A 23467-nucleotide genomic window follows, 5' to 3' on the forward strand; every position below is an offset into this window, starting at 1 on the left:
TGATCAGTGAGTGCCCTTGAGGGAAGTAAAGTTAAAGTTGAAGATGAACTTGGACTAAGATGTAAATGACAGAATAAATACTACAGGCTACTTTCTCCAAAACCTGCAATTGAGTGTTTTATTACTTCTTTGTTTTGCATTATGTTCAGTGGTAGAGTAAAAGTACCAATACAACAATGTAAAATATATCCATTACAAGTCCTGCATTCAATCAATCTTGCAAAAGTATTATTGGCAAAATGAACTTAAAGTAGGCTACAAAATACCCATACCCAGTATTTGTTATATATATATAAATACACCGTATATTTATTAGTATGAAAGATGCACTAACGTGTAAGCAGCATTTTCCACTGAAACTGGGTGAGAGAGGAATATATTCATCATTGAGACTAAATAGTTCAATTCACTTTCATAACATGCATCGCAAATCCCACATGGTTTCATTCTCCGAAAGAAGTACAGAAAGCACCTGTCGCGTGCACCTCTCCATCTAGTTCAGTGTGGCAACAACTTCCTGAGAAGGAACGGATATCCGTAGCTCTCGTGGATAGCACTGAGAGCGGGAGGCTTCTGGCTTATTGCCTCGTTTTATAGTAGATGGAGATGATGTGTTTAAAGGGGAAAAACCTATAATTACCAGGCATTAGGTAAACTGTGACATTCAAAGAAAGAATATCACACACAGGTCCCTCAACATGATCACGAGGCTACCGTAGGAAACTTAACTGTTGATAGAAAATGAAAATAATTACACCATAACTACGCCTCTGTGCCTTAGTTCCTGTTCAACTGTTAACATCTCAGTCAGTTTCAGTAAAGTCCGCTGTGAGCTGCTGTTTTGTGAAAAAAGTTACAGGCTGCACTAACAGAGCTGTAGTTTTAAGTTTTAAGCTCACACAAAATGAACTGGTTGTCCTTGAAGACAGAAGCACGCGCACACTCATCCCCCCTGCGGGGGCACAAACTGCCACGACCAATCAGTGTTCTCCTCGTGCGCAGGGAGGGAGATACTTAACGGCCCGCTACAAATATAGTAGTCCGCGGAGCATTTTTTTTATTGCGTGGTCGACACTTCAGACTGATTCAAGGGAATCTCGTGGTTGTTAAAGTTAACCGCTTCATTATTAACCTGCAGCTCTTTGTAACTTGGAAACTCGGGAGGAGAATCCAAACATCTCCCACCGTTACTTAGCTACTCGTCGGCTCGAGTAAGCAACCCCGAAGAAACTTTTCTTCAACTTTTCAGCAACACAAAGTGAAGGCAGCGGCGGGGAGGGGGGGGAGCAAGGTCGGAGCTCTTATCTCACAGCCTGTCCAGTTAGAGATTAATATTTCAACGGTGTAGGAAAACTAGTTTAACGCAAGGAAATAAACGTCTCCATTCATCCTCAAGTGTCTCACGCGCAGCTTTGTGTTGGTAGCACCTGCAATCATGACACGAAGACCGTGCGCGATGTATGCGGTCGGGATCACCTGCGCTGTCCTGCTGGTCGTTGGGATTGGTTTAGTTGTGGCTCAAGTTTTCCGCACGTTAATCCACAACCGCCTCAAAAAGGTAAAAACCCACTTTCAGCCTCATAACTTTATAACACACGTCTTTACGAAGGGCTGTTTGAATAACAAAGTTCATGCATTTTTCCATTGAATGCACTGCAGTGTACAAGTAACGTTAGAGTCTGTTGAGAAGGATAGAAAACAATGATGGGATTATACTGCATGTTCCTCACATACAGACCCTTGTCTATTTGTAAACTCTAGAAGGTCAGATTGAAAGTTTATTACTTTGTTTGGCTGTATTCCCTCCCTATCTTTAGTGCAGACCATTACCATTCATTAGATTATAGCTTAATGAGATCACACCAGGCACTTTGCACAAATTTAAACTGCATTGTAATACAAAATATGCAAACTCCATGGCTCAGAAAGAATACTCAACAACAAACTTTGAATTTAGTAGCAGACCAGACTTTGTTGTGTTACCGGCTGCTGTTTATTTATTTTCATGAGATGTAAACAGGAGTTAATTATGAATACTTTAAATCAAGCATTAATACATGGCCTAATACTCTTTAACAGAAAGACAGCATTCAGGGTATAAAGTGCATTATGCTATTTTTACCCAATATTTACCCATTACCCAAAGTACAACATCTTTAAACCAGCACAAAAACATGTATGAAAATTATATCTATTGGGACCAAATCCCATCCCCCCTGTCCTTGCAGGTGCTTAAGGTGGACACCCATGGCGATTCAATTTAACTTTCTGTGGTCTTTGAATTTCATGTCTTCACAGCAGCTGGACAGAAGGCACAACAACATTTTTTTTAATTAACGTTGCCACCATCTAGCGCCCCTAGCCTAAAGGGCTAACTGTCGGCTACATCAAGTCCATTTAGCTAGCAACATCAGAAGCTATCGCCCTTATCGTTATGAATAAAGACTGGAAAAATAGAGAATAGGTCCTAAAAATAACCAAAAGTTCACAGGACTAATGCTCAGGAGAAGCGTGCAAGTTTCCCGCCCTCAATTTGTATGTACAACTACGAAAACCAGCTATCTATGAGAATACGCCATGTAGCCTCAAACGCAATAGTTTAGCATGCAAAAGATAAAAGCGTAATGTCTTTACAAATATATTTAAATTTTTTATTGGAATGTCTTTTCGAAACTCACCTGCAACTCTCACATGCCTATCCTGTCGAACTCGACCGGAAACTGATATCACCTGTTGCGCATGCGTTGGAGGCCAAAGGGAATAAGGCTACTTGTAGTGTTGGTGCACAAGGAAAAATAGATCCTAAATGGAACTCAAGGAAATGCTGGAATAAATGATCGAAATAAAGTCACGTTGTGACTCGACAGCTATTGGACTTGTTGGTTTTGATACAGGTCGAGGACATGGGCTAGGTGTCGTGTCAGTTGTGGCGACATAGTGCTTCACACCTGCCGGCACTGATATGCCACACTAGACATGACAGCGCTACACGTGCCTCAACATGTATCTAGAGATTTAAAATTTTTAGTTTATTTTGTATGCTCAAGGACCTCTCATGTTTGTATTGATTCACAATTTTTGAAAAACCTATTTTATTGACTGCTCTGTTTTATACCACCATTGACGGTAGGTAAGTACGTTAGTTACGTCAGTTATGCGCGTAAGTTAAGTTATGTAAGTTAAAATAAGTCAACGTTGACTTTCGGTTTCTCACAGGACATGAACAGCGGTTTCCTGGGTAAAAGTCCTGTGTTTGCTTGACCCATCTATCCACCCCGACCTCGTCCCTTCACAGACTTTGTTGCTCTTTATATTATATCACCTGACATTTTTTTCTCTATGACATTCACCTGTAAAATGACATGCCGTCTCTACACAGTATAAATCAGTAGAGACTAAATGGCGTTAAATGACATGCAAAAAGCAAAAAAGGCATTGTGACTTAAGACACTGGTGTGTTATTCATATGCCATTTGATGATACCAGGCTTGGTGGAGATCTGTACTGAGTGCACTCTTCTAGTTATGACTTGTGATTTGTTGAAATGGACAGTGATGGGCTGTGTGTTGCCTCCCAGAGGAGTGGCTCTGATAAGCAGCTCAAACTCTATGAGTTGGAGAAAGATGGGTTACTGGGGGGTTAGTAGCCTTTTTGTGCAATCAGTGCTTTCTCATTTCCCACAGTTAGATTACTCATTCAGTTTTAGTTTCAGCCACAGTACCCAGTAACATGAAATGTGCAAGATTTTATCAGATGGTGGTCTAGAGCCAAAGGAATTGGCCCAATGATGTATTTTTTCTGACCTCAATACTTGTCGTTATGACTTGATGTAGTTTCCAAGGCAAATTCCATAGCTAAGCATAAGTAAGGTCTGGGTCAGTATTGCTGGTTCTTGGTATTTTTAACACGTCACAAGAAAAAGCTGAGTCTGCTGCTGAGAGCAGATCAGCACATAACAAGAAAACGTTTGGATTTCGGAACTCAGTGGGGAGTTTAGTTTCAGTTTGAATTCACTCAAGCTGGTCACACATTTACAAAGCCTCAATCAGAGAGATTCCTCATATTCATGTATTGATACGGTAATAAGCGATGAGAAGGACAGCATGAGCTGAACTCATTGCTGTTAATGACTTTAAAGCATCTGCTAGGAACTTCTTTGAGCCAAAGGCGACATCTGTAAATGTCCAACAGTTCGAATCCTCAAGATAGACCGAGAAAAACAGAAAATACTCTTGCTGGTACCAGCAAATGTTTCATCAGTTTTGCTTAAAAAGTGACTCAATTAATGAGTCGGTTATCTAAATAGTTTAATTAATTTTCTGTCGATCAACTAATTGGTTAATCAACTAATCATTTCAGCTCTAACTGAAAATTGATTAGTCATTTCTTTGTTTAAGGTGTTTGTTTTATGCCACTATTCTCTCAGTCTCTGAATTAGGTAAATATTTTTTAGGGCTGCAACCATTTTTTCAACAATTTTAGACTATCAATTTATCTTTCTCTAATTGCTTGATATATACAACCAACAGTCCAAAACCCAAATATGCTATAAATTTGCTATCATGGAAGACTAAAGATCAGAAAATATTAACAGCTGAAGCTGGTGAATTTTTGGCATTTTGCTTAAAAAATGGCTGGATCGATTATCAATATAGTTGTCGATAAATTTTCTGTTGATCGTCTAACAAATTACTCGACTGTTTCGCTTTAAGAAATTATTAAACTTTTATTTTTACTTTAGATGTTTGAATAGTGCATATCCTAAGCTTACATAACTTAGCCTACATATGTAATGACATGACTTTGCGCATAATCTCATACTTTGAGAGAGAGCTCAATGCACTGCAACCTTAGGAAAATATATGGAAAAACACATTCACCAATGTGCGGGATACAGAAAAACGCGGCAAGTCACACACAACTCAACGGAAGAGAGTCACAACACAACAGGAGTTTCCGGGGGACACTAAAAACTGATGAACACACCTGGACGTGCGAGTTGCTAAAGTCGGCCACTCAATGATGATGTTTATTTTAGTTTTAACATTCTGATGGCATGATTTTATTGAAAATAGAGTCGATATACCTAGCATTAGTGTGTTCCTCATTTCTTGGTTCAACTTGGTTCTTGGTATCATGTTGTGTATGATATACAGTAAATGTGTTTCTTAATTTGCTTGTTATTTATTTACAGCATTTTTTTTCTAAATGCAGTATATGTGTTGTGAAATTAATTTGCTTGTGTTGTAGTCTGTGAGTTCAAGACTGAGGAACAGCAGTGGCTGATGATGAAAGGTGTTTGGTACTTGTGTAGATAGTTCACAGATGCTCAGGTTAATGTAAAAGAAAAGTATGAAGACATTGAAGTGAAGTTTTCTCAGTTCTGGTCTTCAACTTTGCAGATGTATCATGTTGTCTGGTCTGTGGGAGGAAGGGTGGTCCATGCAACTGATGTTTAAAGCTGATGGGAAATAGATATTTAAACTTAAGTAAAAATCAATATTCTCACGCACTTCACACTGTTTAGCTCAACTGGTTTAATTATGCAGTTTACAGATGTTAGCTCTTTAATCACAAAGGTGGAGAAGTCAGTGGACCACAAATACAAACACTTTTATTAATGAGCATTAAATACAAACGTCAGCATCCGTAAACATGCTTTAGACCCTTCAGTTAATTTCTGTTGTTGTACATTTACAGCAATGCGCTCCATACCTTTAATCATTGTAAGTTTAAGTCCAGAGATTTTATGGATTTCCAGTATTTCAGACTGTGTTAGTGAAGTTCAAAGCCTTCCCAGAAGGTTCACTTTACTTTGATAACAGTACAGGCATGAAAGTACTGTTGGCCCACGTTCAGTGTTATCATATGGCACACCTCCATCTTTATTTTCATATCTAACCTGCTTTTCCATAACAGATGAGAGGCTTAGTATTGACTTTAGAGGTCAGGGGACATATTCACAAGGCTTTCTGGTGTCGCGAGTTGGTCCTAATGCTGAAAATGGACAAATTGAAAGAAAACATTTTCTTTTACTTTTATATAGGTTTCTAAGGCAAATGGCTGCAGGAAGTGGAGAAAAGCTCCCAAATACCCAAAAAGCAGGAATTAATCGTCAGCTACAGATAAGATTGTGCAGGGATGATGTTTGTAGTTTATTTTGATCACAGATGTGTTCACATTACAACTTTCACGCCTCAGATACTTTAATTTCCTCCACATGCAGTACCGTTGAAATCAGCATACCTGTTGTTGGAGTAACTGATAAAATAAATAAAAATCACTGACATTTTAGTCTTCAAGAAAGAGTGTGCAGGTGTGTAACCAGGACATAAGATTACTGAGGTCAAGAGACTCTGGGAGCGTTGAGTGATGTTGGGTTAGTGGGTTAGTCTGAAGGTTTTTTTTTTGGCTGGAACTTGGTGGTTTAATTGAGAAAGCATTTCAACAGTGTTAATTCTGTACATACACCTCAAAATTAGGAGGAAATATGAGAAAATACTACTGAGGGCATGACCTTGGTGTCCTAAATTATTCAAATGTGTTATGCTTTTGAGGTTTATAATGTTTACAATTATTATAGTAGAGGTTGTGGCTGCAGGAATTGGAAAGATTTGAGCTTTTCTTACCTAGTTCAGTGCCAATGCTTGTCCAGAGGAAGTTTCGAGTTTGTGTGTAAAGGTCTATTTAGCAAGTAATAATACATGCTGGCCAGAGGGACAATAGTTGACATTACAAAATAAACCAAACATAAAGTAATTTGTGGAATTTTATTACCCAAGGTGTACAATTTATGACCATTGCTACGGTGGCCACATTAACGACCCTGGAATGAAATTTACAGACAAGCAAGACAATTTTTTTTTAAGGTAAGGACTCAACCTTGATACATGGTGCACGCTGTACAAGGTGAGCTACCAGGGTGCCCTGTCATTAGATATCTTACTAATTCTTACATAGTTTTATACATGCAGAGACAGAGAAACAAGATACCCAAGCATAGGCAGACAAATATGTATGTAAAAGAATCTTGTCAAATCTTGTTAATTTTAAGTTAATTTTTTATTTTAAGAAAAAGTCTCACTCAGTAAAATATATGTATGGGTGCGACACACATGCATAGTGCTCACATGCAGACACACATAGTTATCTACTAGCCTGCAGTATGATTTATTTAAGCCGTATAAATCTCCTTACCCCAGTTGCATCAGTGTGAAAGATATCATTCCATGGATACTGTCCCAGCAGTAGACTCTCTTTGCGTGCTACGCCTCTTTCACACTGCTAGGTTTATTGAGAAACTGGCGGGGTTGGCAGCCCCTCAGCTTCCATGTGAGTCAAGCAGGGTCAGTATGCAATGACCTGCTGATGAGATGATGTTGAAAAATGACTTGTCCCTGATGAGGAATTTGGTCATTTTACATAGACTGGTCTAGACATAGCAGGTTAGCGGCCACTTGCTGGTAGTCTGCTGGGTTTCCTTCAGAGTTTCGGCTTTGACACATAATTTTTTAACAATACAGAGTTTTTATTCTGAATTTAACTAAAAGTATTAAGCCAGGAAAGCCACCTCTAGAAGGTAAAGTGTTCCATACAACATATGGATGATTTGGTTATATTCCTGGAGCTTTACCAGTAGTGAAAATGAAAATGTAGTTTAGCTTGATAGTGCTACAAGAGGAAAGGCTATGGTTGTTATTAAAATCAAAAGGTTTTATTCCCCTGGAAGAATATCCGCACCAAATGTATGTGACCTTGTCATGGACCGCAGCATTGGTCAAGGAAAATTTTGAAATTACTGTGCAAAACAAAAGTTCAGGGGGTCATCAAAATTATTTGTAATCATGCTTTGGGGACAATCTTACCAAAATTCATGGAAGTCATGGCCAGTGGTTGTTAAAGTGTTTGGCTCTGGAAAGGCCCCACAAACTTTTTATATTACTTAAAGTTAATAACAAGACTAAGAGTCTACAGCGGCTCTGTGAGGCTCTTAGGCACAGCAGTGCTTTAAGGTAAATGCTAATGTCAGCATGTTCAAAATAACAATACTAACATTCGGATTTTTAATAAGTATAATGTTTACCATGTTCACCATCTTAGTTTAATGTGTTACCATACTAACATTTGCTAATTAACACTAAATGCAAAGTACAGCTGAGGCTGATAGAGATGTCATTAGCTTTGCAGGTATTTGATCATAAACCAAAGTACTGGACAAATTGGAATTATGACCCGATAATGGCACCAGATAAAAAGTCACAGGATCAACAAAGTCATTAGGATTCATCCTCTTGGCACCATGGATATCTGTACCAAATTTCATGACAATCCATCCAATAAATGTCAACCTCATGATGGTGCTAGAGGAAAAGTCAGAGGATCACCAAAGTCAACAGGATTCATCCTCCTTTACATGAAAGAAATTTCAGCCAGGACCAAAGTGGTGGACCAACAGACCATCATTGTTATCCATAGAGCCACACTGTTAGCGTGGTTAAAAAAAACGTGTTATATGTTCTCAAGATACAAGCAGATAAGAGAAACACATCATTGGATAATTACCTTTTAATTAATGTAATTCATGCTCTTTATGATCTTTACAGTAATCAAACTGCCTTCCTTTGATTGCCACTACAGCTACTGCAACTAGTTGGCGGCCACTGGGAGTTATGGTCAATGTTAAACTGAATCAACCTTAATATGACTTTGATGGGTTCAATAAAAGCAGGACTGGACTACAGTTCAGCTGGTAGAGCTTTGTTAGGTGTTTGGACGAGGCAAGCCCATTTAGAGTATGCAAAGCTTGTGCACCACGACTGGAGGATTTAATTTTAGCCTCTTGCTGTGCCCAGTGTTATTCATGTCTATGTATTTGCCCGTCTCAACATCAAAGCACTAGCAGTGTGTGTATTTGTGTATTCTCCTGCTACATGTGTTTTCAAATAGGGAGCGGTCTAAGAGAAGCGGTGGTAAGTACTGAGATAAGAGGGTTTCTCTGTTCCTGTTTTCCGTGCGGTATTTCATGTAGCATGCTGGGAGGGTTACCATATTGATTGTTTGAAGCATGAAAGGACGACATAGAAAGACCATGCTCTCCCTTCCTTGATCTAAGGTGACAGCTTTATTGTCCTTGGCTACTCAGCTAAACTTTTGTCTCTGAACAAGTAGAAGGGACCCCAAAGGAGGAGGGGGCCTGTACTCCCCTGAAATAATGGGACTCGTTGGTGTGTTCAGCTCTTTTGGGCTTATTTCATACTGAAGTATTGCTTTTAACTTTAACACAAATCTGACACAATTAGGCCAAACTCAGATTTCCTCTCAATGTGTTGTCAAAAGAAATACTAATCCTCTCGCCCCCCTTCCTTCTTCTCTCACTCCCTGTGTTTTCCAATTCCTCAAAAGATTCATGCAGTGAATCAGGTTATCCTTGTCCCGAGGCAATGACATCTGCTGCGACAATTTTCTACCATACAGTGTAGTGAAGCAGTGTAGTACAGGTTTGTGTCTGTGCTGCACTTCCAAGGCCTCATAAGTCTCAGTCCTGAGGAATGTGGCTCAGATCATTAAGGTCGGAGTCCTGTGCAACCAGTGGGCATCCAGCTCTCTGCATCACGTGATATGTCAGCGGCTCTCCCCGAGTGCCCCGTTGTCATTGGCAACCGCTGACAATGAAACTGTGGACGGGTCTCCCCTAATACCATTCATGTGTGCAGCCAATGCTCTTGTCTGACGCTCATACAGCAGCTCCCCTCCGTGACCTTACAAGGATGTTTTTGTTCTTTGGGTTGTTTTTATTAACCACATTGTGGATTGTGGAACCTCAAAATTCAAAACATGCACTATTGCAAAACTTTTTGCAGCAAATACATCATCAGTTTAAAGCCACCTCAAAAGAAAAACACTTTTTTTTTTTACAATAAAAACATATATCAAGCAGTACTATGTTTTATTTTCAATGTTTATGCATTCATTTGAAACAGAACATTTGCTTTTCACAACCATATTTATATGTCTGAATAAATTATGTTTAGATTTAAACTGAGATATGTTCTTTATGTCTCAACAGGAGATTGTTTTGGTAGAGGGAAGCCGTGTGTTTGAGTCATGGAAAACCCCTCCCCCTCCTGTCTACATGGAGTTTTTCTTCTTCAATGTGACCAATGTGAAAGAGTTCTTAGAAGGAGCCAAGCCAGAGGTCAAGCAGGTTGGACCCTACACATACAGGTAGGATGCAAGAGCTCATCAATGTGTACAGATGTTCACAGGCTGCCACAAAGAAAGCCACACACGTGTCTCACAAGAAACCTGTCAACTTCAAATCTGACCTTTTTTTAAATATCTGATGTTGTTGTATGTGAAGGAGGTGATCTTTGCTTGCAGACTCCATTCAAATGCACTTCATTTGTATTTACTCTCTGTTGACTGTAAAAGCAATAAAAAAAAAAGGCTGGAAGGAAATCCTTAAAAACATTCAATGCAGAAGAAAATGGTTTGACAAATGTTGTTTCATATCCTTTCCAGTCTGTCATGTGAGTCCTGACAAGAAACTTTGTGTAGATTAGTCATTTGGAATAGCTTCTAATGCACCCACTGAAACCCTTAAATAAATATCAAGGTTCACCGCTGAAGCACCAAAAATGTTACCACAGCCACAGTGCATATCAGGATAAGCTACCCCTGCCACCTAACCTATACTTAGCTGTTTGGGTTACCTAATCTCAAACAAAACGAGTTTGCTCAACTCACCTCTATGTGATGCTCATTTGTAGCCAGAATGATGTTAGGAAACTCAGTGAAAATTAAATATGTATGTATATTATGTTTTATTGCGTTTGTCCAGGGAGTACAGGTATAAGGACAATGTGAGCATGTTGGAAAATAATACGAAGGTGTCTGCATACAACACCAAAAGCTTTGTGTTCCTGAGAGAGAAGTCTGTGGGTGACCCAGCTGTGGATAACATCACCACTGTCAACATCCCTGCTTGGGTGAGTCATGAACTGAAAGGTCTTAGAAAAGTAGAGGAAAGTGGAAATCCAAGTGGGGTAAAGTGTAGTGTGTGTTCTGTAACTTCCTTCTGCATTTTGTATATCGTTTCCATAATCCCACCTCACCCTGCATTCTTTTCCATCTCTGCTCCACTTCCTGACTCTAGGCTGTAATGACCAAGGTGAAAGGGAGTTTCTGGAAGTCGTCCATGGTATCCATCTGGATGAACTCTTTTGGTAGTGGTCTCTTCACTACTCGCACTGTGGATGAATTGCTGTGGGGATATGAAGATCCCTTGCTGGCCCGTGTCGCTTCCTCCAATCCTGAGGTGGAAACGGTCTTTGGCCTCATGTACAAGGCATGTACAACTCTACAAATAATCAAAGCTGATGAACCTCAGCTGGACTTTGTTCATGGCTTACGTAAAGGAAGATCTGTTAATTCGTTTTTGATTAATTCCTCCATGAAATCCAGTCACTCTGAAAATCACTAGTGTTTTTCACTGTTTTTTTTCTATGATAAGAAATTAATTTGAGTGTTTGTGAAAACATGAACATGTTTTACTGATTTACATCTTTGGATCTATTTAGAAAAATGGAAGTAACGATGGAGAATTTGTCTACCACACTGGGGAGCAGAACTATATGGATTATGGCCGCGTCGAAACATGGAAAGGCCAAAGGTAACCCTCTCTGTCTTCATCCACTGTAATGAAACTTGGGTAACCTTTGGTTTTATAAAGTTTCTCAAATCTACTGCTTTTTGCCAATAATAAGGGAGTACTGGCTGGCTATGTCTGTCTGTCTGTCTGTCTGTCTGTCTGTGTGTTTGCCTATTGGTCTGGGCTGTTGCCCACAGTACAGAGCACAGGGTATGACATTTTGATACTTCGAATGCCTTAATTGCTTTTTAATCACATTTCTTATCGCGTTTTATTCTCTCAGTTCCCCTGCAGTTTCTAATTACCCTTGGGAAACCACTTTTTTAAACTGTAAAAAATAAAGATAAGAAAATGTCTCATCATCAAAACATTTCATTCTAATTTACTGTTATTAAGATGGAGATGATAATAGTGTGGACAAGTAGGGTTTTTGACCAAAACCAAAATATTGTTTTTATTTTTTTTTTTGTCTAAATAAAATAAAAACTTAGTCCGAAAGCAGTTTTTGGCTGCTTTGCAGGCAGCAGAGATTTCTCAGCAACATTTAATCAGTGCCCAAAGAGATACCCCCTGTATGAACACTTGCATAAATGTTCTCTTGATGCAATTTTAAAAAGACATTAAATGCTCATGTTTGTGACAACATGTTGTTTTACAGCCAGCTGACCTTCTGGACATCTAACCAAAGCAACAGCATCAATGGATCAGATGGAAGTGCTTTCCATCCTCTGCTGAACAAGAATGAACGCATTTACATCTTCACTCCAGACCTCTGCAGGTACAATTTAGCACCACAGTGCCATCCTGCAGCCTACTGCTCCCATGTGGCATCACTTTAAGATATGTAAATCACCACACTTGCTATTATATTTTCTCACAAATGAGTAAATACATTTTAATAAGTGTTACATAAATATCCTAGTAGTAATATTAATCTGTTTTTTGCCATGCTAGCAGAATTGTCAGTTTCAGAAAGTCACAGAAATGTTCAGACGGGGGGGGGGCTCAAACGCAGTCTCACAGAACTTCTAGCTTGGCTATAGACTCATAGTCTTGTTGTCAGCTAAATATGAGGGTACCATTCATCTGACTGTGCAAAGACTTATTTCACTAGTAAGGACCACACCATCAACAGATGCGTTTAAGTGATTTAGTGACAAAAATAAAAGATTATGAGTGAAGCTTGAACTCTTGTTCTTCTGTCTATTGCTTTGTGTGTGGAAGCTTCGTGGGGAATCCGAGCATGACGGACAGCCCCCCCCCCCCAGGACCCTACGGAGAGTAAAAATAGGAGAAAGAAAGTGGTGCTGCGAAATAGCTCATCACAGATAAGTAATCTGGCTGCAGCAGGGATTTGCCTCCTCCCATTTGTCCCACTGTTACCCAGTGTCCCCTACATGATATTTTACCTGAGGATGGTGTGGTTCTGAAGCAATGTCTATTTCTGGTACATGACCTGGGCTGAAAATGTTGGACTCAACTTGCCACACAGCAGGACCAGGGCTTTTATAGCTGGTATGGAAATATGTTCACAAGCCTTTGAGCACATGGATTGTTATCATAACGTCCTGATCACTTACAAACAGCACCACAGGTGATGCCTGTTTTCTCGCCAAGGTTTTACTGCTGATACTGTGCAGGCTTTTTGAAAGACTAACATGCCAGTTTCTAGGAAACACTTAATGGAATGGCTTGTTGGTCTGGAGTGTGATAGGGAGATGGAAAGTGAGTGAGTGAGAAAGTTGAAGGAAAACCGTGGGAGTGAGAATGGGGGGAAAAAAGAGAGAAAACCCCTGATGCATTGTATTGATTTGTGCTGTGCACATGTTCACAGCAGTGGGAAACAAAAGTTGTTGAGGTTTCTGTTCTTGACCAGCTGGAACAAACATGTTTGATTATGCTTTCCATGTAAAATGGGCTGTATGCATCTGACCAGTTTTTTGTATAACTTCTGGGAAGTCTCTGCCAGACATGTTCACTACTAATGCTCGTAAGGAGATTCAGATTTCTGGAGGGTTTCAGAATGAGGATGTCTTTATTAAAAGCTTGAAGAATGGTCAAGAGAATTGCCTCCCCCACAGTGACTAATGGATGAATAGTTCCTTGGGATTTAATTTTGCAAATGCTAAGCCTTCGTGCTGGCTTCACTGATGAAACTGTGTCCTTGTTCTTGCTGATGATGAGAGCTTCTAATTTAGAAAATAACCTTGACCTAAAACAAACACAAGCTGCTGCAGACATCTTCCCCTTTTTGTTGAGGGTGGAAAGAATCTGTTGTGGCATTGCTGTACCTTTGACTCTGCTTGGACTTGTCAAAAACCCTCCTCTCAAATGATTACACTTTCACCTACTTATTCATTGCCTGGTGGCGTCACTTGATCTGTCTGTGTTATTGTGATTAAAAGTAAGGCTCCCTCCCTGTTTCTTGTACTTTCTGCCATAATTTGTTTTTTCAGCCTTAAGCCCCCCCGTAAGAGTAACTTGACAGCACTTCATGTTAAGTGTTTAGTTAAATGACATCTGGGACTGTAGGACAAAAAAAGAGCCGGAATTCGCATATGGCCTGACAGGGTAGTGACCCCTTGATCCAGTAAATGACAGCTGAGCCACGAAAACCTCAAGATTCTGACGAATTGCAGACAGGTGTCATTGTTCAAATACCAACTTGCCTTTTCCCATACATTAATCTTTCCTCTAGCTTTAATCCTTCATTTAACAGACTTGATTTGATTTAAATAGATTCTGTCATAAACAGCCAACACTTTTCCAAATATTCACAAAACAAAAACAAGCAAACCAAAACACAGATTTAATCCAACACAGATAAAAAACATATAAAATAAAATAAAATAAAATAAAACAAACTATAAATAGCATATAACACAAACAATGTGTTATGAAAAAACTGAAGCATGACAGGATAAAAACACTTAAAGTTAATACAACTTATTTCCACAGTAGTCCTCGCCGCCCCAAATCATGATAACAACAAAGACTGCTGTGCCTCTGCTACATTACAAACTTGTTGAGTTTTTCAAATGTTTTTTTTGGGGGGGGCTTTGAGCACCACAAACCGAGTGCCATATAGTCCCATTATATAAAAAAGACAGACGTCAGATGCAGATGCCAATATCTCCGAAACTCACACCAAAACAATCTACATGGATAAATAGCATTACAGGTACGAAGAAAAACATGTGTTTTTGATTTTGGGGTGTAATGTCCGTTTGAGTGTTTAAGTGTTTAAACATTCTTTACACCTGTAATACATTAAGTATGTACGTCATCTCATCAGGTGTTCCAAATTTTGGCCCCCACACATTGAAAGGATTTAGATCCAAAAGAACCATGTCTTAGCTTAGATTATGTGAAAGTAATTCACAGTGTAACAGACTCATTCCCAGCAGTACTAGGCAGAGGCTTTCAGAGTCCTGTGAAGAGACACATAAGGCTTTTTACTTGGCTTCTCTCATGAAGGTCAAGGGAAAGGTCTTTACACTATTGTTGCACATTTGGTGGGCTGTGTAGCGAAGAGTCGCATCCTCCCGGCCAGTTGGCACACACTGTATGGACTCCATTGTTCTCTCTGAGAATCGTCGGGATTCCCTAAACAGAACAGAACTACATAGAACAAGGATGAACTGCTGACAATAATGTAATTCTCTTGGAAGCAGTAAAAACACAACATTAGAAAATAATTAAAGACTTATGATTTCGTCACTCCTGGTACAAAAGGAAGGTGTACACCGCACTACAGCATTATTTCTATCACGTGTTTAGAATGAAAGAACAGGATTTAAACATAATGGTAAAGTCAGTATAAATCCTCCAGCTTCTCTCTTGAAATTCAAAGTCATGATTTTTCCACACTAAATCATGGGCTCAAACCCATAATTTCACTTCTTGTGCCTTTGGTGGCCATTTTATTGGTTAATCAGGGAGATAATAAGAGGAGGAGAGAAGTGAGTTTCAGGTCGTGTTTGCTTCCAAATAGGCAGGTAAAATCGACAAGTTGACTGGTTGACAAGCCATGTGGAGCAGCAGCCAACACTAGTAGAATATGCACTTATTTATTTGTATTTATTTATTCTGTGCAGCAAACCACTTTTGTGAAATGTACTGACTTTTTAATGGCATTTGTTGACACTTAGCCGAGCAGCACTCAGCTAAGCGTATGTGTTTGTGTGTGTGTGTGTGGAGAAATCACTGCATAGTGTTTCTAACAGTTGCACTTTGGAAGTGACATTAATAACATTTTTATCATTAAATTTGTTAATACAGCTGGCAGTTTTTCTACTGTCTTAAGTCAGAAAGCTAATATTCAGGCTGTAAACCGTTGTTGAAACAAATACACAGCAATAAAAGCAAATACAGCAATAAAATGCTGATATTAAAATGTTGAGCAATAAAAGAGATGAAGAGAAAGAAGATATAATAAAAAAGAAAACTGATTTCATTTTATTATGTCCTCTAATGTTCTTGCTTTACTCTTCAGGTCGATCTACATGGAGTTTGAGAAAGATGTAGCGGTGAAAGGAATCCCAGCCTACCGTTTCACACCACCACGCTCTGTTTTAGCCAGCAAAGAGGAGAACCCGGCGAATGAGGGTTTCTGTGTCCGCCCAGAAGAGTGCCTGGGAACTGGCCTTCTTAAAGTCAGTCCCTGTCGGAGAGGTAATTGTCAGTTTCAGTTTCTCACCCGCACTTTGCTCTTTCACACGCCTCTCTCAAAATACTCGATTTTGCGCCCACAACTCATGGTGCCTGCCATGAGTTCAGCATTTTCATATTCTCCTCTTTTACGTTTCTTTAATTAGCTGTACATCCTACACAAAGCCTCATACCTTTAATTTGAAAGCTACTTAAGATCTTCGATTTATGTTGCTCTGTTCTTTCTGCTTTCTACCCATCCCACTTTTAGGGCTGGGTACTTTTTAAATTTTTAGGACCATAACTGATAATACACTTGTATCAGTCAAGTCCTCCTTTTATTTTTATTTTTACTAGTATCTCCAGAAAGTAATACCCCCTAAATGACCCATGTGACACAGCTCTCCAGCCCTCTCCACACCTCAGACGCCATCTGACCATGACTGGCCCAGTAGCTGAGGGGGCAGTAAGCCCTGTCACCTGATTCTGGCCTTGAATGTGACCAGAAATGACCTTGCCTGTATTTACTGCCCAAATGTTTTATTTCTTAAAGATTATCATTCCCTGTAAAAGAACAATACCAGTGTTTTAACTTGTTTTACACATTGACTATAAATAATATACATAATTGTTTTAGTTTTTAAATACATTTTTAATACCTTTTAGGCAACTATTACTTTTTGTTCATTTCAGTATCAACATACAGAGACTGTTAGATTTGTTTCAGAGAGGTATTCTAACGTACGTCAAGTCAAGTCAATTTTATTTATATAGCCCAATATCACAAATCACAAATTTGCCTCAAGGGGCTTTACAATCTGTACAGCATACGGCACCCTCTGTCCTTAGACCCTCCCTTTTAACAAAAAAAGAAACCTCAGGAAGAGCAGCAGAGGAGGGATCCCTCTCCCAGGACGGATAGACATGCAATAGAGGTTGTGTGCATGTGAACCTCATTTGTCATCGTCTTTTTTTTTCCTTGTGTTAAAGTTATCGCAGAACAATATGAAATAATGTTGATAAAGAAACAAAAAGATTTAATTTGCTGTGAAGGATTAATGTTTGCGAGATGATTTTCATAGCGTACTGAGATAAATGGAATCTAATGGCTGTCGTGAACATAAATGTTAAGCATATGTGATTACATACAGCATTTTAACCCATTGCATGCATGATAATATTTCTTAAAAAAATCAAAGCACTTTGAGGTCATGGCACAATTTTAGTGTAGCCAGCATCAGACATTTTATTCTACTCAGGTGAGGAGGATTTAAAAGAGTGTGCAGAGGCTGAAGTTTAGGGTCAGGCGTTGAGGAAGGAACACATTAATGGCACTCATTAGTATACCAATACAATATGTGTGTGTGTGTGTGTGTGTGTGCTACAGTGACCTTGTGGGTTGTCACGAGAACAGCCTCTCAGGTGACTGTTGGTGTCCAGTGTTTTTGTCGAACGTCTGTTACCAAACACAAGAGCAGGAAAACTGTCACCTCTGCCCCACTTTATCAGCACCTCTAACTGTGCCACCATCTGACTTTGTTGTTGCTGCTGAGACACATGTGGTTCTTGCAAAGCTGGACTACTTTTTGTTTTTGTTAAGCAACAGACATCCAGAATGACTTAGTCCAACATTGCACAGGTGGAACCTAACTTTAAGGTGCTTTTAATTACTTACAAGTCACTCACTGGTCTGACTCCTCAGTATATCTCAGAACTGCTCACATCTTGAGATCCTCTGGCAGAGGCCTTTTATGAGTTCCAGGTTGAAGACTAAGGGGGACAGAGCTTTTGAAATAAGAGCCCCGAGACTCTGGAACTTCCTGTCTGAGGAGTCAGTGGCTTTTATCACACCACCTTCTCTGATTTAATCTGATTCTAGTTTTTATTTTTTATTATGGTTTGTTTAATATTTTTATTCTATTACTGCTGTGTTTTATTTATTTTTTAATTTATGTTTTATGTGTTTTTTGCTTGCTATGTCAAGCACTTTGTAACTTTGTTTTGATAAGTTGCTTTATAAATAAATATATTATTATTATATTAATAACCAAACTTTTCTATATCTTGACATAGAATACTGTAAGAACACAATATATCCTGTTGACAGTATGAGGAAGGAACTTAGCAAGAGTAACAAGATTCTTTATCTGAAAATTAGATACAACCCTTAATTTATTTTACAAGCAGTCCATTAGTGTACCAATTGTTTATTGTCTTTGGAAGGCTGACCCTAACTCACATGCTGTGTGTCCTGCGACGGAGGTCAGATTATATCTCATCACGCACGTCTCTTGAGGACTCTTCCCAAATGTTGTGCTGTTTGCTATTTTCCTGATTATATCATACATCAAACAGCAGCAAATGTGACGTGTAGCGTAATCATGCTACTGTGAGTTCCTCTTGGTTCCTCAACTCCCCCACCTCTCCCTCTGCAGCTTAAAGCTACCCATACCCACCTTCACAGTGACATTTGATAAATATGTTGTTTTCTATGCTGCAACTTTCTTTGCTCAGCCTTTGTGTCAGGAATGACGAGAGGTTTTTATGTCGCACCATCATGGTGGTGTCTCTCTGTCAGCCTGTGTGTGGATACATTATTTTGAACCACGAGAGCACATTATAGAAACGACATACTTGTTCTACAGGTTCCCTTTACAGAGCAGATGTTCTGATCCAACTTTGGAGTTCCTTTCTACATAAATTAGCACATTAATTTTGAAAGACTATGAAAGTTATTACAACTCCTTCAAAATTGCCTGTATTATGTGATGATATCTATGTTGACATAGATGATATCACCTCCCCTTTTGTTTCTCACCTGAATCCTCTATTCTCCTCTCCTCTCCTCACATAGGTGCCCCAGTGGTCGCCTCCTTTCCTCATTTCTACCTGGCAGATTCTAAATATGTGGCTGCCATTGAAGGATTGTCCCCTCAAAGAAAGCATCACCAAACATTCCTAGACCTTAACCCGGTAAGCCACCAGGCCACAGTCTGTCAGCCTCAAATGCAATTTTTGCCCTGCCTGCAGTTATGATTAGTAACATTAATGCTTTGACTCATCACTGTTGGTCAAACTACACATTTGAATCTACTATTGACATATGTAGGAGCCAAGCATATCATTGAAATGTGTTGAGAGGAATGCCATGCTGCATTAAGATGTACTGCTACACCACCTAGTGGCGAATAAGTAGTAGTACAGATATCGTAGAAAAGGTTTCAGTCGTAGTCATCTGGACACTGTTGACTGAATCAAGACGTTTCGGCTCCCATCCGGAAGTCATTCTCAATACACACATAGTAGTACAGATGTTTATCACCTGCATTGTTGTCATCAACATCTTTATAGTACTTATAAGACAGTGTCATAGATTAAATTTTGTTGTCTGCATGTTTTGTTGTCTGCTGCTGGTGATAGAATGCTTTACAATATTAACACTATATTTTATTTAATTTTTTTGCGTGCAGACCACTGGAGTGATTGTACGTGCAAACAAGAGAGCACAGGTAAACGTCTTGCTCAGCAGAATTCCTGGATTCCCGTGAGTATCTGCATCCAAACACAAGCTAAACACTAATATTCTATAGAATCGGTGTATGTGTGCCTGTATGGTATATGACTGCTTCACACTCTTTTCAACAGGAAAACTAGAGGGCTGAATGACACAATCTTTCCCGTTATGTTCCTTAATGAGGTAAGAAACATTAAACGCATGCTGAAACACACTTGTATCCTGTAACTGCTGACAGTAGGGTTGAACACATTATGAAGTAATAATCATGAAGTTGTTATATTTTATAAACAAAATCATTCATGTTTTTCTTGATGAATTTGGAACAAAATCTTTCCAAAAATGAATATTTTGCATTTCAAAAAGAAACCCTTTGGTCTAATGCATAGGGGTTTTTACATCAATCCATAATGTATCTTTCGTCTTTTATTTCACAGAGTGTGGTGATTGATGATGCATCTGCAGCAAGAGTACACAAGCTGCTGCTGATTGTCACTGTAGTGTCTAACTTCCCGCTTATTATTGTGGGACTGGGTGGCATTATGCTCTTAGTCCTCATCATCCTTCTGGTCCAGGCCCGCAAACAGAAGGTATGACACCACGTCTTACCTGATTTTATCCTACCAGCTTACCATGTGGTTGCTTTGTCCCAATGATTAATTATTGTTAATTTTTGTGTAATGTATTCTGTTGCTTAACCACACACTAATGACACTGTGCATGTATTTATCACTGTATGTCTCTGTGCAGAATGAAGTTAAGCACATTGTGTTTACCAAGGCTCTCTATGCTGTAAGTCTTTATGGTTATTTTGCTGCTTTGTTTGATTTCTTGCTAAATTCAAGCTTCTGTCTTGCTATATTGAGTACTTATTGTCTATATGCATCTTTAATCTAATCTTTCAGTATGCAGTTAGATGACTTTCACCCCTCCTGAAATAATTCTGGTGCTGTACAGTAAACTTATTGTCTGGTTTTAACACGTTATACTAAATGTCTATTTAAGTACTGTAAACTGGTAATGGCACATTCAAGGACATCCACCCTTTTTGATAACATGTATAACTGTACAAAGTTAAAGTAAGATCCGATATGTTTTTTAAAATACTGTTTTTTTTAATCCTCAATCTCTACTATAGACCTCCACTGAAGAGGACACTTCTTACTCTCCAGTCAGTGACAAGGAAAAGGAAGACCCTCAAAATGGAACCTATATTGGTTTGACACCTAAAGTTGACCCACAAGCTTGAGGAGGGAGGGGCGGGGTAGAAGGGGGCTTTGTACATCAACAACCCTCAGAATTACAAATAGGGATTTGGGTTTTCAGGAGATAAACAAATCCATCATAGAAAATTGTCAATATCACCTTTGTAATTGGAAATCTCAGGGGTGGGGGGTTTAGAGGAAGAGGAGGGGAACATGCTTTTACTCTCAGTCTCATGTCATTTGCTGATAATGTAAAATGTAAAATTATTGACCACAGTGAGTAGAGATGGAGAGCACACTTTGAAGTGGTCCTAAACAAACAAAACAGGTGTGGGATCAAATTGATTTTAGGGATGTGGCCTCAACTAATTCTCTGTGCCTAGATTAGATTCTTGTCTTCAGATTTTAGCTACTGACTACTATGTAACAGGGCATAGAGGGTGATTTGGGACCAGGGTAATGAAGTCCACAAACTGTGAGTTTTTAGATTTTATAAGTCACTCTCAGGGGGGCTTTGCTTAGATACTATCAAACACTATTAAAGCAGTAGAGAGGAGCAACACATACACAGAAAGAATTCTCTTTGTGAAGACACTTAAATCAATTCAGTATTACTATGTTTCATTTGCATTTCATTCTAAACTAAATGTTACAGAATATTTTAATGGCTAATTATTATTTTCTATTCATTCTCTGTATTTAGAGGAATACCTGTGCACATCATTATCACCATACCTGAAAAACCTTCAGTGTATGGCATATCTTTTGCATATATACAGTGTGAGATGTGTTAACCTGCTTACATTCCTCTCAGTGTATGATGGGAATGAATATCAGACAAAACGCTGTATATATTGGATACTATATTTTTTGTTTTCTCATTTTTTGTAAATGTTCCTGTAGAAATGTTTGAATGAGGAACATCTTAAGTTCGAGCTTCAGAAATGTCTCCAAGTGCCATAATCAGTTACACTTTTATCAGCCATCTAAAGCCCTGAATATGACAGGATTTTGTGGTTGAAACAATGATTCATAGACTACTGAATTTATGTGTTGACAGTATTTTTGCCCTGTATAACTGCTTATACTATCTGATTATACTATCTAACATGGCCATATCGTAATTCAGCTTACTATCATTTCAAAATGAAATGTGTTTTTTATGTTTTTGTTAAAGGCCTTACCAGCATTGTTGGTGCTGAATATGACACCCAACAAATCTTTTTCTTTTTTTTTTCAATGTATGTGAAGGAGAATTCATGTCAGGTTTCCAGCCATTGCAACTCAAAACTAATGAGGGTTCAATATGAAGAAACACTGTACTTGTGCTTTTAAAGGAATCAGTGTTACTGGGTTTATTTAGCCTTTTATAGTTTTCACATTTTTTGTGAAAAGAATGCCATGTTGTACCAACAAATCTACTCTCAAGTGCATATTGTTTTCTCGCAGATACCAAACAAAACTGAGCATGAAACTGTTTTTATAGTTTTTGTATAGCCGGCAGGGTCAAACTGCACTTTGAAAAAGCTATGCTTGAATGATAGATTGTTGTACAGGGCGACAGCTTTCTCACTCAAGGCTGGTGGAAATATTAGATTTCAGGTGCCATTTAATGTAATATTGAAAATGCTGCAGAATGACTTCATTTGTGATGAGCCCAGCTTTTATTACTGCTATTATTCTAGTTCTTAGTAACATTTTAAGGATGAATGAGTTGCTTCATTTCACCTCGTCATTACATGCACTCTAATAATCAGCAATGGATATATCAGACAATAGTGGAGAAGCTGTAACATGTTTCATTTAGAGCTTTTTGTTTCCTTATTTGATTTTACTTTTTGCGTTTGATTGACTTTAATTCAATTATGTACAATGAGAAAACCAAATGAAAATAGAAAAAAATCATGCAGAATCCATAATGTAGTGTCATACATTCATGAGAGGGTGAATGAATGGATAAGTCAATCATTTTTTTATGCAAAAAACACAGTATTACACAATATTGGTGTGGTTGAAGAGGATAAATTATTTTGTTACATTGGTAAAACCAAAACTCAGAAAGCACTATATGGACTCTATACTGGGCTACTTTGTACCACACTTTGATCACAGATTGTGTTTATGAAATTATCGTTACTGCTATAACCACATATTCTTCTACTTGTCAACTTGTTTTGAAATGTTGACTGTTAATACTGTTTTTACTGTGTACACAAAAATAAAAGTAGTTTCAGTAAATATGTCTTTTCCTCATTCAAGCCTTTAGAAATCCATACAATTGCTTGCCAAATAAGAGAAAAATACTTGTTTGCAGCCTGCACTGTACTGCTAAAATGAAAAAGTTTATCATTTAAGTCATTTATCAGGTAAATTTAGATTTCTCAAATTGCACCAGCTTACCTGGTTGAGCATGGCTGGTTGCAGGGCTGACCTGTTTTGGATACAGAA

The 23467-nt window shown here is 38.7% G+C and overlaps 1 protein-coding gene across 4 annotated transcripts; it reads left to right on the forward strand.

Moving 5' to 3' along the window:
- The first annotated feature begins 1023 nt into the window (after positions 1-1023).
- Positions 1024-23257, forward strand: scarb2b (scavenger receptor class B, member 2b). Of its 4 annotated transcripts, XM_044174687.1 has the most exons (14): positions 1027-1558; positions 10067-10224; positions 10841-10988; positions 11156-11347; positions 11580-11671; positions 12309-12428; positions 16146-16324; positions 19155-19273; positions 19771-19844; positions 19946-19997; positions 20252-20404; positions 20565-20606; positions 20720-20760; positions 20953-21082. In XM_044174687.1, exons 1-13 carry the CDS (start codon positions 1436-1438, stop codon positions 20732-20734), a joined length of 1467 nt encoding a protein of 488 aa, XP_044030622.1. In that variant the 5' UTR covers positions 1027-1435; the 3' UTR covers positions 20735-20760; positions 20953-21082. The 4 variants fall into 4 exon arrangements, with proteins under 4 accessions (XP_044030623.1, XP_044030621.1, XP_044030622.1 ...); XM_044174685.1 differs by lacking the exon at positions 20720-20760 and having other exon boundaries at positions 20953-23257; XM_044174686.1 differs by lacking the exons at positions 20565-20606; positions 20720-20760 and having other exon boundaries at positions 1026-1558; positions 20953-23257.
- The last annotated feature ends 210 nt before the right edge of the window (positions 23258-23467 follow it).

This window comes from Siniperca chuatsi, linkage group LG18 (genome assembly GCF_020085105.1).
Source record: "Siniperca chuatsi isolate FFG_IHB_CAS linkage group LG18, ASM2008510v1, whole genome shotgun sequence".
NCBI classification, from domain to species: Eukaryota; Metazoa; Chordata; class Actinopteri; order Centrarchiformes; family Sinipercidae; genus Siniperca; species Siniperca chuatsi.

Excerpts from the sequence above, each read along its gene's own strand:
- scarb2b (XM_044174685.1), top strand. The coding sequence starts at position 1,436 with ATGACACGAAGACCGTGCGCGATGTATGCGGTCGGGATCACCTGCGCT. Across the intron at positions 12,429-16,145 it reads TTCACTCCAGACCTCTGCAG|GTCGATCTACATGGAGTTTG; the intron begins GTACAATTTAGC and ends TTTACTCTTCAG. Across the intron at positions 20,607-20,952 it reads TTACCAAGGCTCTCTATGCT|ACCTCCACTGAAGAGGACAC; the intron begins GTAAGTCTTTAT and ends TCTCTACTATAG.